The 19,706-nt window shown below is 40.4% G+C and overlaps 1 protein-coding gene across 5 annotated transcripts; it reads left to right on the top strand.

Annotated features, from left to right (window-relative positions):
- Positions 1–307: 307 nt before the first annotated feature.
- Positions 308–16,960, top strand: LOC111271602 (oxysterol-binding protein-related protein 1). Of its 5 annotated transcripts, none has more exons than XM_022852510.1 (10): positions 308–724; positions 1,017–1,040; positions 7,133–7,321; positions 8,402–8,536; positions 9,077–9,174; positions 11,870–12,033; positions 13,916–14,034; positions 14,186–14,277; positions 15,431–15,693; positions 16,023–16,960. In XM_022852510.1, exons 1-10 carry the CDS (start codon positions 722–724, stop codon positions 16,199–16,201), a joined length of 1,266 nt encoding a protein of 421 aa, XP_022708245.1. In that variant the 5' UTR covers positions 308–721; the 3' UTR covers positions 16,202–16,960. The 5 variants fall into 5 exon arrangements, with proteins under 5 accessions (XP_022708245.1, XP_022708244.1, XP_022708248.1 ...); XM_022852513.2 differs by having other exon boundaries at positions 318–660; positions 7,128–7,321; XM_022852512.2 differs by having other exon boundaries at positions 318–724; positions 7,128–7,321.
- The last annotated feature ends 2,746 nt before the right edge of the window (positions 16,961–19,706 follow it).

Raw genomic sequence — 19,706 nt, 5'->3', positions numbered from 1 at the left:
GTCTTCCCTCACCCTCGTCTGTGTCCCCACCCGACCCCAGCCCGCCCTCACTGTTCTTTTTGCCACACTGTCATTCACGCTCACTTTCGTCAGTTTACTTAAGTAGAGCAGCGGCTACTGCTGCTGCGGTGGCCGGCTGCTGCTGCTGCTGCTGCTGCTGCTGCTGCGAGCAGCAACAACAACAACAACAACAACAGCAGCAGCGGTAGCAGCAGCAGCAGGCAAAGCTAAGCAACAAAATCAGTGAGTGAGCAGAGGCAAGGCATCGCGACTGGCTGTGGAACGGCGCAACAGCAGCAGTAGCAGCAGCAGCGCCGCCGCCGCCGCCGCCGCCGCCGTCGTCGTTGTGATTTGAAGTCGGTGCGATACTGCAGGGCTTTGCGCTCTCACTTACACATCCTGTTGTGTGAAATTGCCAGCTACGGTTGCATAGTTCCTGCTGCAGCCACAGCAGCAGCGAATAGCCTGCTGCGTTGAGGTGCCGCAGCAAATCGTCGGCGGTGCTCGACTGGAATGGATGCTGCTGCTGTTGCTGCTGCTGCTGCGCAGCAGCAGCATCGAAGGCAACAGCAGCAGCACTCGTAACTGAATAATCCTAGTAACCAATGTATTGTTGATAGGTGGCGGCGGCGGCCCTGGGGCTTTGACCAGTGTGAAAAAGTAACGACAAATAACAACAGCTGCCGGTGAAACGGTGGCCAGGGAACGACTACTCCGAAGCATGGTCGAGTGGTGTTCGCTTTGGGTCTAGATTCGATTTGTTTGTTCATAATAACTTATATGAATCTGCATGTGTGAGCGTAAATATAGACGAAAGCTGGCTGCCACTTAGTTTACGAGTATGTGCAACGGTGAAAACACAGATATATAAAGAAGACTTCATTGTGATTGACTGGATTGAATTATTGGTAAAACAGTTCAGTTAGTTTTGGAATAACATAGGTATTGTTGTCTGTCTGTGCGTGCATTGCTGATGAACCACCCGCCGACCACGACCGCTGTAACATCCGCTGCAGAAAAAAACAACAGTTGTGCCGAAGGTACAGAGATTTACTACTTTTTTTTTTTTTTTTTTTTTAAATCTGTTTATCAATAACAAACGAAGAATTGTTCCTTCCCTGTTACTAACACGCTCATCCGTAAGGCTAACGTATCACGTTGACTGTTGTTCACTATGAGACGAATGGAAGATAAGAAAAACGTGAGCACTCTGTACACTGCTTATTCCGTTTGAGCTGGTACATTTGGTAATACAAACGTTAATAAACATGCTCCTTTCTCAGAGCTTTGGGTGACTTATTGTTCTGAGGAGATTACATATACATATATATCAGCTCTGTTTGCGGCATTAAGTTTACCACCTTCGTTAGTTTGAAGTGACTCAGATTGCCAGAGTATAAAATTGAGTGAACTGCAAAATAGCTTTTATTGTACATCAGTCCTGCGGTATTAATGCTGTTCGCCTCTGTAAGTTTATTGGAACTTGTAAATTTTACCATGGTTTGTGCAGCGTCGAGAGGATAACTTTTGTGCTATCGGAGGTCCGTGATCCCCGTGGTGCATGAGCCTGTCGTGGTGGGTTCATTTTTCAAAATAGACGAGGGCAAAATCGGTTTTTGGTGGTAAGTGTATTTCTGTTAGGTCTCAACTAACCGGCGTTGGCTATTTACGATATCCAAGCATAAAAAAACTGCTCGTACTTATTTCAGCCTGTTATAGCCTGCGGCCCTCCACTTAAATGCGCCAGAAAACCTATGTCGAAGTAAAACATATATTTTATAAGCTTAAAATTGAGCCGTAACTCATTATAGGAGGAAGGCAATACTAATGATATGTGTTTATTAGTATAGGCTAATAGAACTGGGCCGAAAAACCCGTTTCATCTACTTTAATTAATAGAAGTTTTTTTACTTTTATAGCGGCTTTAGTGGGTCGATTTCGTCCAGCAAATAAGGCTACATTTCTTACTACTACAAGTGTATATAATACTTGGATGAATTTATCATTCAATGAAATATTATATAGGTACTAATTCTCGTAGTTTACCTGTACGAAATCAATAGACCTTGAAAAGAAACGTTTTCGCCATGGGTTCCAAGTAGTGCATCATTGTGTATTCAACTCAGTGTTCAGCTTCGACTTAACAAAATATCGGCGTTAAAAATTCTAAACGTTCAAGTCTTTTTTTTTTTTTTTTTTTTTTAAATAACAGTTATCTCTGCAATATTAGAGCTAAACCATAAAGGTCACTGTCAACACACATAAGATAAATAAATGTCAGCGACCGGTAATTGCTTTGACACCTACACACAAAATACGTAAATAAAGTTTTTTTCTTTATCTGAGACAACTGAATCTTTGAACAGAGATGTCCTCAGTGTAGATCTTGACAACAGACGACGATCCGTCGACCCTTTACGCCTGCGAGATTGTTGGGTACCAGTATGTATTTGGCAAGTAAGCTACTAGTTCCCAATTATAAGGAGATTTAGCATTTACACTACCTACGTTTAAACTATTTATTAGTTTTAGTGAATAATTTTAGCAGAAAGCCGACAACTTCGTTTATTGGGTTAATTTGTTATATGTGATAACGAGTAGGTCGTAAAAAAGCCTTGTCAACGTTTTTTTTTATGAATTTATAAACGCTTGCTAAGTTTAACACAGGATCTCTAGTATGAATATTTTCACTCTGTGAAATTTTGAAGTTATTTATTGACGTGCAATTGGTACTACTCGTTTAGCTGGCCTAACACTGTTTGGTGGCCAACATATTTGCATCAGTTAAAGTGTAAGTAAGCTTTGTGTGGCTGTCCAATAGGCGGAGTCACGTTCATACTCGAATATCGATTACCACGTACCACGTATTGCGTGTATCATATCTTTGTTACTACACAAAGTTCCTAATAAATACACCGTATGAAGAAAGGAGTTCGGATCAGTGTTCCTTAAGCTGAGCCGTTCCTGCCAAAAGCCCAAACCGAAAGCTCCGCTATCGACCCTATTTCGCATCTGCACGACGAGGCAACAACTAAGCAACGAATAAATTCAAGCAAGTCCTAGTTTAAGAATGCAGGCATTGACCTCGGCCTTGCATTGCCGCCGTCCTTTAACCTGTAAACGGATTTGTACCGGGTAGGTGCAAACAAACTGAGCAGTCATGGAGCATACTTACGGTCACCAGGCAGCTGCATTGGGACGTCGTCTGTCGTGACATTTTGCTGAACTTCAAGGCTCGCTCCTAAGAATAGTTTAAAGAAATGTTTCGCTTCTAGTCTCTGGCCTATTCGCGGCCAGACAACGATGGAAATGGCTTATTATAAGACCTGCTAACAGCAGGAACATCGACTCTGCATTGCGATAGGCAGGGTTAATTCAATACTGCTAGAGAAACGATCGCGATAACAGAGATCGTCATCTATGAACGCTCGGTCGTATCTCAGCACGTCTCAGTGAAGGCTGATCCTGTTTGGTAGTAAATTGAAAATTCTCATGAATCATTGCTTTATGACATCATATGTATTACGAAATCTAGGAGAGTGCTTACGTTGTTTATGTTGTGTATGGGTGTTTCCGCGTGTGTGTGGGCGCGTGTGACCCCTATGAAGCCCAAACTAGGTCCATAAAAATAACTTACTTATATTGAAGAACCACCTAGATATTACATCCAAATCAAAGGGAGCGTTGCAAATTGCTTGCCGCATCCGCGCAATATCTATCAGCCATCGTGGTCTTTCTGTCACCGCTACTGTCTAAGTTTGAGGCTTACACCACGAACTTACAAATCGCTGACGATAAATCTGTCTAACTACACCAGACAGGCTACCAACAGACATCGGTGGCCGAATACGATGCAATGTACTTTGAGCACGAACGGTGAGACTCTATATGATGCTTTATGATGAAGGGACGGTATCGTAGAGGATTAGAAAGATCTGAAAGTTTTAGATTGATCTTGGTCAAGTCATATACCATACGGTGTAGAAAGTCATTGTGTTATACTACAGTTTGCGTTGAAGACCTCAATTTAAAAGTCACGATCTAAGAAAAGCCTTGGATCCGCAGCTGTTTTAACGGTATTTCATCAGTCTGACTATGCGCATCTGTATTGCCTCTATTCATATTCACTTTTCAATCAACTCTTAGGGCTTATTGCAACTCTATGAGTCAGCCATTATTTCCGATATATTTTGCGACAAAATATGACAGGACTAAACCAGCTTCTGCATTTCTGTCCTCGATGCATTTTTTTTTTTGTGATTTAAGAGGGCCTAAATGATCCCCCATCTATTCGCTAGATCGCAGAATGCACTTCGATGTCAAATGCAGCCAGACGTGCAGCCAAACCTTTTCCCCATAAAATGAAATGTTTGAGTTTTCCATTTCCGACTTGACCTTGACATTGTTGTTATTGTACTAGGCAGCCGAGGAACCGCTTGAGTTGGTTCTTCTTGCCAAATAGCAGCTGTATGCTTGATAGTGAATATACATACGCGTAGATTGGATACCCTAGAGGCCCTGGCGTTGCTTTTTTGGCGTAACTGTACCATTCTAGATATAGGGAACTTCTAATAGTTGCTTCTTAGACGTCCGTTTATAGCTGTTTACCCTGTTGTGGGCGCTCGAATGTATGTGTAGCATCGTAGCTGGATGTATGTGTGAATATGTCCGAAATCCACGTTTGTCCGAGTATCGTTTAGCCAGGTCCGGCCCGACACGTAGCTTGTGCTGCAAAGTCGTCATTGTACATAGACAGTACGCTTGCCAGTTGACGACGTCACTACAAAGTTTCAATAGATTATAAAGATCAACTTATAAGGCTGCTCTTTTTTTAGTGGCCATATATTCAGCCCATGCCACGTTACTTCTGAGTTTCGTCCTTGCTACGCGTTTAAATAGAGTAGACGTACAAAGTCAAATCGTATAGATATGTACCAGTTACCTGTACACTGTGATCTGTGTAGGTGCGTTCTGAAAAGTAGAGAGATTCGTTTCTATGTTAAGGTCGTAGAACCGACAGGTCTTGGATACGGACAAAGCGTCCTGTTGTGGTGTAGTTGTATAAAACGGTGATTCAAAGCGCATGAGCTCGACCATTTAAAAACTGTTACAATGAAGATGTTCTGCATGCTAATGATATCATTCCCGGAACGAATGTTCGCAAATGTGTACCGGATAGCGTTACCAACTAGTTCTGCGTTAACTAACACAGGCGCTTTGACCTCGTTTCACGCTAATTAATTAAATAATAGTGCGGATACTTCACTTTGGTGGTACTCATACAACACTCGTGTAATAACCTGTTAATATTGTAACGAAAGCGATCGTTTAAAAAATGTTCATGTTTTTATTTTATTAAAAAACGGTACAATCGTATTTCCGAAACCTTGATTTTCCGACCGTTGTAGTCAAAGGAAAAACAAACCCCGTAAAAGACGTTTTTAAGTGTCACATCACCTCCCAACTGATGATTATATATATATATCCAAACAAACCTATTTTTTATTAGAGGCTGTACTTGTCGTCATGCAAAAACGCTGCAACGGTGATTTAACTAGTCAGAGCGAAAAACATCGCTGACCTGTGCCTAGACGCAGTGAATCGTATCTCAATCAGGCTATACATTCGCTATCTTTGTGACCTATTAATTGTACAGGTAAAAAAATGTTTGGGAATCTAAATAAGGAGTTCATAAAGCAAAATCTATTCTTACATTTAGACCAATTGCTATTGAATCCTAGGTAGATTATTAGGTTGTTCTGTATAATCAATTTGAAAATATTCTTTTTTGGTGGCCCCAAGCTAAGCCTAAACACATCAAGGTAACATACATTTTAGAAGTCATTGGTACTTTTGTGAATATCACGTCGACCGCGTTTACGTTTCTAAAATTGAACGCGTTTACTCAAAAGTATAATTATTAATTAGTAAGCACGAATGAATACGAGAGGCCTAGTAAAAATTACGTAAATGAATTTCATTTTCGCCGATAATTGTATCAGCAATTCAACTGAAGTATCGCGGTAATAACGCGGAAGTATGCATGATAGGTATGGGTAATCGATTCGTTATTATAGTGGTTAGATGGATACTGTCGTACGTCAACGCTACGAGAACGAAAGTTTCAGCTCAGCATATGTGATAAAGCTATTGCACTTTCAGAGAAACCTCAAAAGATGTAAATTACGAGGGCACTCTGCTTTCGATAACTACGATTTGCTAAATACGAGAAACGGCGGTCGGCGATATCCCATCACCTTCGATTCTATCGGAATCAGTGCAAGGCAGAACGGACTGTCAGGCTCTACGTTTAGCTGAATCAGTACATTGTATTAGCAATGTTCAAGGTATAGAACTGCTTGGCAGTGTAGCTCTTTCCAGTTCCATAGAGTATTCAGCTATGGTGACTACTGAGACAAAATGAAAACGATTTAGGACGGGAGTAGCAAAGCGCATGCTCATCTTCCTCCCCCCAGCTTTGTTCCGTGCTCTAAGTCACCTCTGTAATTAGTTTGCAAGCCGACGCGGCCTTTTCGTACGTCTGTCTCGTGCCAATTGCGAGTCGAGAGAACACTTAATGCAGGGTGAGGCCCTGCTTCTGCCTTCACGGATGTGGCCAGCCTTAGCCATGCGCTCGTTTTAGTTAGAGCTCATCATATATTAGGGCATTGGATGTTTGCGAAGAATTGCATTTGGGAAGTATCATTGTCTCGTTGTGCCAAGCAAAAAAAATATCGTTTTTACTTAATGGCAAGCACTTTTGTTCTCGCAGAGGAACGTCCGAATCGTTATGACCGAATTAGATCACAGTGTGGTAAATTAAGAAACTAGGCGAGTTCAAGCGACGCTGTATAACTCAATTGTGACAACATGGCTGCCATATATAGGGATTTGTTAGTCCAAACAAGAGGACAATGGAATGGGTATCTGAACAAAACCACATTATGGTCTCAAAATAGCGCCACTGTCGTTCAGCCAGAGACCGCATTCTGTATCGCACATCGCTAAGGTCTGAGCACATTGCTGCGACGAGACAATTCAGCTGAGTGAACTTAGCAGATGACAAAGCTGGATAAGTTCTGGCCAGTTCTTATAAAAGTGTCAATTTTTATATTGTTGTTTTCTAGGACAGGAGCGTCGGACTTTAAACGACTCGAATCGCGAAGAGTTAGAAGGCTCGTATTGCAAGATGTCCATTAACAATAACCCATCAAAGCAGCCTCCTCCAGGAAAAACCCGCTGGGGTCGCGATCGACTGCCCCACAAGCAGACGGCCAACGGATTTTCACTATGGAGTATTTTAAAGAAGTGCTTTGGGAGGGTACGTATTGATCAGTAAGTGGTAAACGTACATGCTATAAACTGTGCTAACACAAAATATAGGTACGTTCAATCGTCCGCTCTTTGTTAAGAGATGAAATTGCTGCTGGTCAAATTGAATAAAAATAGATCTTTCGCCTCAGAGGTTTATTGCCAGCCATAGCTGATGATGCACCACTTGCAGTGGTTCCTAGATAAAGTTCCATTTCGGGTTTAGCTTCAGTTAGGTGCATTTTATTACACCGTCTACCTGATACCATTAACTTCAGGTTAACTTCCAGAACAGTCATTCGATCTCCTGCCGGCTCATCTGTTGATGGCTAAACCGTAGGAGTTCTATCGATCTATCTCACCCTTCTCAGACACGTCCCTTTGAAAGAGACTTCGAGGGTCTATAAACTGTTCAACATGTGTCCTCTTTGGTCATTAGGAAGTAAAAAGATCGTGTAGTCTAACGTGATAATACCAACCTTGCGAGCATCCTAAGGCATTCAGTGATGTGAACATAATAACGGTCGAAAAAAATAACCTTGTCGGTATTGGTCTACTTAACAACGGTCTTATAATGATATTCTACAGAACAATGAACATTTTAGAGAACGTAGAAACAAAGCATCGTTTAAGCTACAGTTATAAATTGATGTATGTTCAAACTGTAAAGTTAGCTGTCCCTGATTCAAAATCAATGATAGGTTGTATAGCAGAAAACAGAACAAGTAGCCATAATAGAATATCAATAGCATTTCGTATTTGTTCGTATCGTTCCTTCTTTAGAGAACTTAGCACTCTTATGGCTGCTTCTGGCGAGGGCATAATAAGCAGACACTTCGATGCGAACGGCATTCGCGTTTAAGATATTTTTGCCTTACGGGAACTTGCTCCTATTGATGGGTTAGAAATACAGTTTGAGGATAGCTAGTTTTTGTATGTAGTTGGCTTGGAATCGTCAAACGCAAACGATCTGATGGAGTTTTCAATAACCGTAACCAACGTAAAGTTCATAAATCGACATAGCCGTTTATATTTGAAGTGAGCTAACTTGTAGCCTTTCGGTAAACGCAATCTATCTATTATTTGACAGGAATTATATAAAGTTGCAATGCCGGTGGAGTTCAACGAACCGCTGAGTTTCTTACAAAGAATGACGGAAACGTTCGAGTATGCTGGACTGCTAGAACGAGCCGCAACAAAAGATGACCCAGTTGAACGGATGCAGGCACGTACACACAGGCTACACACTGACCTTTTCGTGGACCCAAATGGGCCTGACCAACGGCATCGATTAGATAGACTTATGATTACACTGTCTAATGGGGGCCAATTTTATTACGGCACTTGAATTAGACCCTGCCTCGTTCTACTATTTACACAATATTCAGTATCGGCTGCGACTCTTGCTTTCATTCCAGGGAATCCGTTAAATTGTAAAATCTCAAGTTACCCAAAAACAGTGTCATTACTATGGATGCTATTACAAAATCCTTGTCCAAAAAAAAACACGCGGTTAGTGTGTATTAATCATGTATAATTACTACAAAGTCATTGTCTTGATATAAACCATTTTGCCTAACACAGCCTATGATCGGCCAGGTATATCTAACCTATTTACTCATACCACATATATATTCTGGCGCTTATCAGCCTAAAGAGAGCAGTATCTGCTTGGAGCAGCTTCAACTATAGGCGGGCTCGTCAGAGATCTAATAGCTACATTCGCCATGTAGCAGATACTTATTCAATTTATATTCAATTGCAGTTGGTGTCTGCATTTGCTATTGCGGCACTGAGCTCAAATCTCGATCGACTTAAGAAACCGTTTAACCCACTTCTCGCCGAAACCTACGAACTCGATCGGTAGGTGTCATACGATTTCCATATGGCACAGTAGTTAGCTTAGTACAATCAACAATATATCTTACAATTTAATCAAACAAGGCGAGATTTCCATGAAGGTATAGTACAACGTAGGGTAAGATTTATCCCGGCGATGTGGTATTAAACATATGAGGTACATTTAAATTAAATCTTCTTGGATAAATCAGTGCTTCGAAACGACTGCGTCCGAACCAGCAGATAGTAATTGCCATATAGATAAACTCGAACCTATCAACTGTAAGTAACTTTATTTCTGTTGTTGTACTTACCGCTACCAGTGATGATAAAGCCATTTCGAGGGCATTAGTTACGTACGTAAATGATAGCGTAATCAATTTGACTATGCATGAAAGCTTTAACTTCTACGTAGATTTTTAGTTACATAACGTTACACAAACATACTTAGTTAGCTAACCGGATACCTTGTTGAAGCTACCTATCACGTACTTTGTAAGGACACTGGAATGGTACGACCTTGTTTACAAAGCATACTATATAACGTGAATGTACTTATAGAAATATTCTATTCACATAAAATCGTATTGAGATATATCAATATAAGAAGCTTAAAAGGATTTTACACAATTCTCTCTGTTCTTTGGAAGAAGTCAATCAAGCCCAGAATGAATTAGACTATTCTAAAAACTCAACAGGCGCACTATAGCTAAACTGTAAGTATTTCTCAACAGAAGCTCGTCTAGAATACGTTGGCTAGACTGATATCCTGCTATTTCATTAGAACCCCTGGGTCACCACGGCGTTACGATCCGCCGCTGTATAAACACACTGGTTGCTCATTGGCCGTTGCTAAGCTATATCTTGGTTTCCAAACACCATTTGACCGACGTGCACTGAATAGTTTGGCCTATACGACGTTCAGGCGAGGATCGTTGGTCTTGCCTGGGTAGACCGTTCACTTGTGGTACGCTGCAGGCCGAGCGAGCAGAATGGACAGAAAGCAGCCAATACGACAGAGTGCAGACAATAAAGGCTTTATTTGTGATTTATTTCTATGCTTGCCAGGGTAGCCAGCCGGCGTTTTGGCACTATGCAATATGTCAAAGAACATCGACATAATTGAAGTATTAAAAGTACCCCGGGGTGCTTTGCTGTATTGGCTTACTACAAAACAGGATGTCAGAGCCATTCGTCCGAGGACGAATTAGAAATACAGACAGCCTTTGTGTTTTTGAATTTGTACTGATTCGATCGTGCTGCTTTTCCTGTTGCGAGTACACTTCTAATTTTCTTAAGGCCGTGTTCTGATAATTTTCATACGGTCCATAACTTATGTCGATGTAGGAGGGCACAGACTGTTTACGTGGCGTAATAAAATGGCGACTGACACGCAGCGGCAAGGAAAAGTTAAACAACTTTACCTACGAAGTAGGGTTATGGCGAAAAGTGATCATGGTGATGGTTGAAGGTCACCTCTGCACATATGGAATTTCAAGCGAGAATTGCTTCGAATTCTCTTAGTCTCAAAGATCTACATATGTATGAAATGTTTATGATACAGCTAGCGATTTTAGCTGGTAGGTTATCTCACAACGATAGAAGGTTGTTTCAACTTCAGGGTAAGTACAGGACGTTCACTCACGTCTCGGGTTATCACCCCTCCCGACGAAATCTTTGATATAATTTGATCTATTCCATTGGAATACTTAGACTAATCAAAAAGATCATCTGTCACAGTTCATTCTTGTTATCTACTATGCTGTTTCGTTAAAGGTAAGATTTCTACGCTATAGTGTAGCAATTCAGTCAGCCATTCCCATCTGACCGTAATCTAGCGTTCGATACGCTGGCGCTGGCACAAGGATTTATGTATAGTGTAGTTTTCAGTAATGTTGACTAAACATAGTAGCAGTGGCATCAGTCTCGTAAGTGGGTGTAAGCTGGTAATGGTCGATGCAATGTTGGTTAGCAGCGAGACGAGGTTCCATGCCAATAGTGAATGATCCGAGCATTCGATCAGAATGAAAATGATACTGAACCCGTACTGAAATGAATATAAGAAACGTTTGAAGGCGCCAATATCGTACTGGCGAAACAGCGCAACGGTAACGAGTAGCAACTGGATATGTTAAGCATCTCCGGAACCGGGATGATCGTATCCCGCGCTACAATATGGCTTTACGTTCGATGGAACCGAATCGCAGGTAGTAATCGTGCTCGAACTGCCTTTGCCGATGAATTTATTTTGTATTTTTTAGCCAAACTGGAAAAACTAACACGGTACGAGAAGGATGGAAAAATATCATAAATAAAAAAAATAAAATCGTTAATCGAATTAACAGCCTCTTCAGATAGGTTTTCAGTTAGTATATATTTATACACTGTCCCTCATTAGGTCGACGGCATTCAACAATTGCGTTTCTATGTTGCCCCCAATGTCAGCTCCGGAAATATATAACATTTTTACCATCCAATTTGTTCTTTTTCTTTTTAGTAAGACTAATAAGAGTGGCGCGACTTCGAGAAGATTCTTGACAAAGAAATTATGCTTTTATCATCTGACTTCTATAGTAGACTAGCAGTTTCTGAACCAACCGCATAAACCTTTTCAGCCAGTCAATAGTACACTGTGTCCGTAGGCATAGTATGTTTAGCAACACTTTACTGACGTCAATCTTCCTCTTGCCTGTTTTCGCTATAATTTGACCTTTTTAAGGACCAAGCACGAAGACGGCTTTCGGGTAGTGTGTGAGCAGGTGTCTCATCACCCGCCGATCTCAGCCTTTCATGGCGAAAGTGTAAAGGGCACTTACGTAGTCGAAGGATGTGTCAACCCCCGCATCAAGTTTTGGGGACGGAGTGTCGAAATCAGACCAGAAGGTAGGCGAACGATGAGTCTGTTTTGTTTATTTATCTGACATAAACCCAGTTACATGGGTCACTAACTCAATTGAGACTGTTACTGTTAACGATTCATTTATAATACGTGCTTTATCAAATAACCTCCTGTATAATTCCGGATTGTGTTTTTAAGCGTTCTTGTTAACGCGTCCACCGGGTGCAGTTCTCATCCCGAATCAATCTTCTGATAAATAATTCGGAAATTTAGATATATATATATATATATGAATAATATTACGCTTTAATTGCTAGTAACTCCAAAACGGCGAACTGGGATCGATCAGTAGGCATATGTATAGCTAATCTTTTGCGTGTTGCTAAATAATTTTTTGTTTTTTTTTTTTATAAACATAAATAGAACTAACAGTCGAGATATATGTAGGTGTCAAAGTCTTTCAGTGCTAGCCGATTGTCTTCACTACTAATCAAGCTTGGCTGCTAATGGCTTTCAGCGTTAACTACTTCAAATGAAGCCTTCAAGCAGACTCTTAAACAACAAGTACAATTTTTAAAACCGCCTAGCACGATATTTCCGTCAGATACAAAATTGAGGTATTCTTTTATATATATATGTATATATATATATATGATATTAAAGTTGAATGATGAGACATTGTAACAGAAAGATTTAAACAAAAATTGATCGCTCGTGAGTTTTTCTAGTTCAACCAGGGCTACGGCTTATGGCTTCACAATTACATTTTCTCAATATAACTGCGTATATGTATAATAGACAGCAGACCTGCTCCGTGACGTTCAATAATAATAAAAACAGTTGCTTCTAGAAGGCTTCAAAGCTCTCAATAGACTAGTACATTGCTTAATAACAAAAACACACTGGCAGTAGTTTGTGCTTGCGTACACAGTGTTAGTACAGCCGTTGCTATCAATATAATAATAGTGACGGAGAAGACGAAAGCTGAATAAATGGCCATGTGGATGAGTGGACAGATTACTAAAGGCCATTTCTGATACATTGTTTGGTTACTTTTTCGTCTACGATGAGATTTTTAACCGATCAGGAGTCCGTCAGCATATGCGATCGTTGGTTACAGCGGCCTCTCACTACTGTAATCTCCCGCTCACTGCAGGAGTGATTGTAGGCCTGCCAGACCGTGGTAAATAAGTGCCGCATGATAACAACAATGGCGACCACAATGGAGCTGTAATCACAAAGTAGCCCGCCATAGTTTGAACGGATGTACACAGAAACACACGCTTTCGTCCACCCACTCATTTAGTTACATACTATATGTTATGTAGCAAATGGAGAGTTGAGCAATGAGAGGATACGGGGTCGGGCCTGTAATGGCTAAATGGAAGAGGAACAAACGACTATATATTCTAGTAAGTTTTACAGAACTTCGTCGAACCAATCAAGGCCAATTGAAATTAGAGCGAAAACAGGTGAGGCTGCAAGCTTTTGTCACGGTAACAAATGTGCGTCTATTGAAAATGCAGCCTTTATTAAAGTCATACTACCGGCGGTAACATCAAAAGTGGAAAAATATCGAAGCCCAAGGGCGTCGTACTGGCCGCAATCTCTTGTTGGTCAAACCTTACTTGGGCTACGCGTGTCGGGTCAAAAGGCCGCTGAAGAAAACTAGAGGAAATTTCTCGCCGCTAACCGGAGAGATTGCCTTCGGGACAGTATGCCTGACAGACAATTTCCCAGGTCTTGCAGTTGATTTCTTGATTTGCACCTCAAACGTTCACAATCAATTTTAGGCGTTCCAATTATTCCCATTAAGACCATTACAGGCAGCATTCATGAACTCGTCAACCTGGATTTCGGTACGGTAGTATATTAAATACACCATATTAAGTGTTACTATTACGAAACATTTTTTTTTGTAAACAGGATCAGTACGAGTGCGTTTCCCGCAGCGGAAGAACGAGGAATATGTCTGGACGAATGTAAACTGCTGTATCCACAATATTATTATCGGTACACTCTACTTCGAGCAATACGGCGATCAGGTGGGGTTATTTGTCACTACGACCTGTTTTTAAAAAATGAATTTTTTTTTTTTTAGAGGTTTTTCCGCCATCGATATGTTAGAAGCTGCGGTACTAAACGCACAGGTTGTGTTTTTTCAAATGTTAGCTCTAATAGCTTTCTGATTTTTAGGTGATCACGTGCGAGCAGACGGAGCTCCAGTGTCGAATTAATTATAAGGCTGCAAATGGGCCAACAGACATTCAACTACACAGCATTCTAGGGTAAGTGGCGATCTACATTATTAGCCTATCATTAGCCTGTTATAGGCGAATCCAGCGGACCTTTAAATTCAATAACTTTTGAGCTGCGCGTTGCTGGCAAACGAAATTGGCCTAAGAAACACCCTAGTCGTCTAGAAAGTTGTGAGTGAAGACCAACTGAGTTTAGTCCAGGAAAAATGAGCTCAGAAGAAAGACATCTTTTAGCCTTGAAAGCCGTTCAGTGGCGAAGTTTTTTCTCGAAGAGCATTGGTCTGCGGGAGTTCATCGAAAATTCGCCTATTCTATATTAAATAGATAGGCCTCAAGCGAATGGTGCGAACGTTTCAAGAATAAGGGAGAAAGTGACGAAGAATAGGAACACATTGGCGCCATGGAGGAAGCCATTTACGAAAGCATCATTGGAGCTTGTTTTGGTTAAAACTGACATTTTACATGCCACCAGTTATGCCAGTACCAGCCAAATACGGAAAATGTGAAAATCGACTCCAAGTCAGTTGAAAATGCATATGGTGTATTCTAGGTGCAACTTGTAGAATCGCAATCAAGACTGCTCGGAACACATGGTTGTTGGTCACACATGAAGCATGTTTCAATATCTCTGGCCAACCGGAGGGAAACCAAGCGAAAGCCTTAAGAGGAATTGAGTTCAGAAGGGGTACCGGGTAAATTTGGACGCATGGTGGTCGTAGTTGGTGCAATCCACACCAAAGGCAGCTACTACGATGAGACACTCGCCGAAAATTAAACCATATATGTCGCTGATTGTCTTAAGTCTTAAGATTCATAGACCGTCGGCACAGTAATCAAACCCACACAATCTGCTTACTTGATGACCTCCATGCAATTACTTTCCGGATCAAGATTTACAAAACCCTTATCCTAGCTCAACTAGCTATTTAATTTCAAGGTTCGATGAATTCGCTTGTAATAGCCTGATGGTACGTCTAATGATAGACGAATTCGCCAAGATAATGTTGCTCACTGTATTGTCGTCGCATTTTTGGAAATTCTGCAGAGGTTTACCAAAAAGAGACTATAGACGGGTTTGTTTTTTAAGGTTCTTCTTTTTAATTCTTAAAACCATTCGTGAAATGAAGAAAAAAATTACATCACTGAGCATGCTTGTTACTCATTACAATTGAAATACCTGTAGGTATATCATAAACAAAGCAGGCCAAAAGGTGGCGAAGATCTCCGGAAGATGGTGCCACGAGGTGTACACGTATTCGATGGCCGCTGAAGGAGGTGAACCATTATGGCAGGTCACCCCTCGGTCGCCACATTCTTCCGACTACTTTAATTTCACTGATATGGCGATGGCTCTCAACGAAATGCCCAAAATTACTGCTCGTCGTATGCCGCCAACAGATTCCCGCTACAGACCAGATATCCGCCTACTGGAGCAGGGTGATCTAAGTAAGTTGTTTTCGCCATCGATATGAATGCAAGCATGCTGACAGGGGCTCTTTCAATGTGTACATTTCGAATCTTCGAAATTTTCGAAAAGCATCTTTGTCCTTTAAGAAGTATGCGCATGGCATGTATTTCCAAATGGTGGGCTTAACGTTTCTTTTCTGTATGCGTTTTGTATTGGTGTGTACGTTTCTTTTTTTTTTTTGTTTTTTTTTTCTATTCGACTTGACCACGTTCTTGTAGTCGTTAAATGTCTGTTAATTATATTATTATTACATGTTTGTCATATTATTAATATTGTTTTACTATTGTTCTTGTTGATATCTTTGCAGATGGAGCAGCCTCTGAAAAGCAGCGTTTAGAGGAAAAGCAACGGGAAGCCCGGAAAAGGCGTGGGAAGGACGCCGACTGGAAGCCTCTTTGGTTCGAGAAGGTTACAGATACTTATTGGCGTTATGTGGGCGGATATTGGGACCGACCGGCCGATATGCGTTTACCCGACATCTTCTAAAGCTAGCAAGATATTCGATAATAATAATAATAATAATAACAATAATTTAGCTATATGTTTGCTGATAGGAATATCTGAAATGTTTGACTAGTAAGAAAACTCGTTAGAGCGACGACGATCAAAAGAGAAAACGTCGCTTCGTAATTCTCAACCAACTACAGTTTATCGAAGATACTTTGACATAAGAGTCTCGCACGATACCTAGCGCGCTTTACCTAACAATTAATCGGTCTACTATCTTCACCACTAATACAATCATCGCATCTTTGTCATTGTATCATTTTTCGCCCTATATGCAGATATACGCCTCTCCCAAGTATATTTATTGTGACTGTAATTATCCGCGCCACCGGGGAAAACGTGTCGGAATATTTGTCGCGTATTTAAACATGTGTATTGTACATAATCCTACAAATCCTCTAGAAATAATGTCTGTGATGCTACGAGTAATAATACCATGAGTGCGCATTCGATAATTTCCACTATCAAAATAGATTTACGGCAACGATGGAGAAGACAACGACGGAGAGTGTTGCATTTGTTTATGGTTGTAGAGAAAGTGAGTGTCGTGATGAGTAACAAAGATTTTGTTGAAATGATAATAAAATTCTTAACCCGTGATATTGATTCGTTGGCAGAAAGTTAGTGCGCCTACCGATTTTACGTTATTTTTTATTCATTTGGAACGCAGTAAAAAATCTCTGAACTTACTTTACTCAGATATTTTGACTACACCAATAAACAACAAGGTGACAGCTACCTGAAGCCTCAACTCTTTCAAATTTGGATACAACGCATAGATATCACAACAGCATATTTCTGAGATACTTGTCACAAATGCGCGACAGTATGCAAAACGCTACGTAACTTAAAAGTGAACTAACTGGCCCTAACGCGAACGCTGCAATCCAACATTCGTAACCGCTATCCATTAAAGAGCGACAAATGATCCCCGCTCGAACTTTGCGGGGTCGCGATTTTACGTGTATTGGACGGGGCAAGATGTGTTTTCTGCGTGAGCCACCTTCCGGGGATCTACTGAATAAGTGTACGATAGCGATACAAACGTCTATGATGGCACGGGCATGACGAGTGTTTTCTATGCTACAGAAATGAAACAGATTTTAATACGCATAGGCTGTGACGTGAATGTACACATGCCCAAGTTGTTTGCTACGTGCTCAAATTGTTAATGGGGCGCGCGTCTACATCAGGAATATATTTAGTCGAATGAGTAATATTAACAATACCATAGTTCACTCATACAAATACTTACATGCATAGTTTATTTGGAAGAAGACAGAGTATCTATGTATGGCATATAGCTTCAACTAGGACAACACGTCATTGGCTATCTACCGCATGGTGTATAGTCGGTCGCCACCCCATGAAGACTCCTTCCGAATGAGTTTCTACATAAATTAAAACAAACAATGTTAAAGGTATTATGGGTAGTATTTCTGTCATTGTGTAAAAACTAAGCTTCTTTCCCACTCTATCTAGCTCCGCTAACTGGCATTGCACACAAATGTAACAAATCGCACATAAATTAGATCATGCTAGAACATCTTCGATAGGACTAGCCGTCTATAATTAGAAATGGCTGCGCGATGTTTAACTGCGTCTCCGTTATGCACGCTACATGCACTTCTGTGCAATATCGTGCGTAGCCTATATAATAATCAACATCATATACTAACCAATGAAGAAACATACAGGTTGTTATTTTAAGCAAACTGAGATCGACAAACGAATAAAGTGCTAATATGATCACCATATCCGTCACTGGGTGCAGCAAGAGTGATGTCGATATTGTAACTATTAAATCAACAATTGTTTATTGTTTACCGATTATTGCTACGATCTAACTGACTGTATAAAGCGAAGCTGACCCAAGTAGTTGGGAAGGAACTGTAAATCCGTTTCCTCGTTCAAATCTACAGTTCGTTTATTGACTATCGTCGTAGCGACTCAGATTGGATAAACTGGATCCAACTAGTCGGGCAGTTTCCAAACTTCAGTTAATTTATTTATTATTATCCTGCAACGACAGTTGCGGACGTAATTTATAATACAGTTATATATATCCTAAATCACTATATACTGAACTGGTGGTTAAGGAAAAAGACCGCGCACCTTCGCGCAAGTATATCCCTGCATTCGTTTGCTGGTCCAAATGCACCCACGAAAAATGCTAAGGGGCCGAGATAGCTTTTTTTTTTATTTTCCTAACAGTTACTAACAAATTCAAATCGTCGTTGTTGAGACCAGTCAATTTATGTATGCGTCGTCATACTTTCACAAAGGATGAATGCAATATATGTTCAACTGTAAAAGCATCCATTCAGCTATCTATGTATATCGAAAGAAAATTCAATATATATATATATATATGTATGTATGAATAGTTACGTCCAAGTATTAATTTTCGTGAAGTTAAAGTTTTATATTAACATATGTTCGTTTTGCGCGGTTTTCCCAAAAGCTGTGTCAAATTTTCTGTGTGTCTGGTAGTTTCATTGTATGAGAGCTGCAACTTGCTCTGCCGAAGGTAAAAGCAAACGTCTTGATTTAAGTCCATTCGTTCAGACGCATTGCGGTATAGGGCTAATATGATGATGCGACGTTTACATAGGCTTTTCAGTCAATGTTATTGATACACGAGATTGAAGTTCTAAGATTTTTTTGCGCTTCAGCAACCATAATTCACTAATTAAATCGGACAACACTTCGATTCCGTAGATCTGTAACAGAATAGCTAATTCTGTTATATAACCCTATATACTGTTTTGCCAGCAACGACGAGCTAGTTAGTACTTATCGTACCCTTGATCACCAATCGAACATTTAATTGTTGAGCTACACAGAATGAGTGGACACGGATTATCCCAAGCTAAAGGTGCACAATCGAAACGTGCGTGTATTACCTATGGATCTCTAAGAGGAACCAAAATCGCAGGCATAAACCACACACATATTATACAAGCCTGGTAGAGAAAAGTGGAACGGAAAGCTCACCACAAATTTTATGGACATTATTAACACAAAATATATACGTCTGAAAAGACGTACAATCACAATAATAGTAATTATACTAGTAACATAAATTAAGATACCGAATATACAATATATAGAAAAGAAAGTATATATAATATACACAAAATAAAAGGGGAAGTGATCGCAAATAAGAAGCGAAATCTATTCGTTGGTGAACGTAGTCCTGCCCCGAATGATCTATATTAAAGACACTTTTATAAAATACCGAAAAATTAGTTCAAGATATAAACGCGAGATCAGTAACAAAATAATTAGTGTGGGAGATTTATTTTTCTATATTATGATTAAGATATGTTATGGTTGATATAAAGTCTAATAGGATATTAGACGGTGTGACTTCATTTGGATGTCCGGACATTCTCCGTGTGCCAATTGTGTGCATTGGATATGTTGAAACAAGGAAGCGAACGAATAATTCACGTTTTTCAATTTAAATGCTGTTTTATAT

The sequence above is a fragment of the Varroa jacobsoni genome, unplaced genomic scaffold, assembly GCF_002532875.2.
Source record: "Varroa jacobsoni isolate VJ856 unplaced genomic scaffold, vjacob_1.0 contig00778, whole genome shotgun sequence".
NCBI lineage: Eukaryota > Metazoa > Arthropoda > Arachnida > Mesostigmata > Varroidae > Varroa > Varroa jacobsoni.
The sequence above is the reverse complement of the archived record's forward strand: the minus strand, read 5'-3'. Positions and strand labels throughout refer to the sequence as shown.

Bases quoted from the DNA above. Each gene is read 5' to 3' on its own strand.
- LOC111271602 (XM_022852509.2), top strand. From the start codon at position 974: ATGAACCACCCGCCGACCACGACCGCTGTAACATCCGCTGCAGAAAAA. The intron at 8,537-9,076 runs GCACGTACACAC...ATTCAATTGCAG, and splicing joins ACCCAGTTGAACGGATGCAG to TTGGTGTCTGCATTTGCTAT. The intron at 14,035-14,185 runs GTGGGGTTATTT...TCTGATTTTTAG, and splicing joins TCGAGCAATACGGCGATCAG to GTGATCACGTGCGAGCAGAC.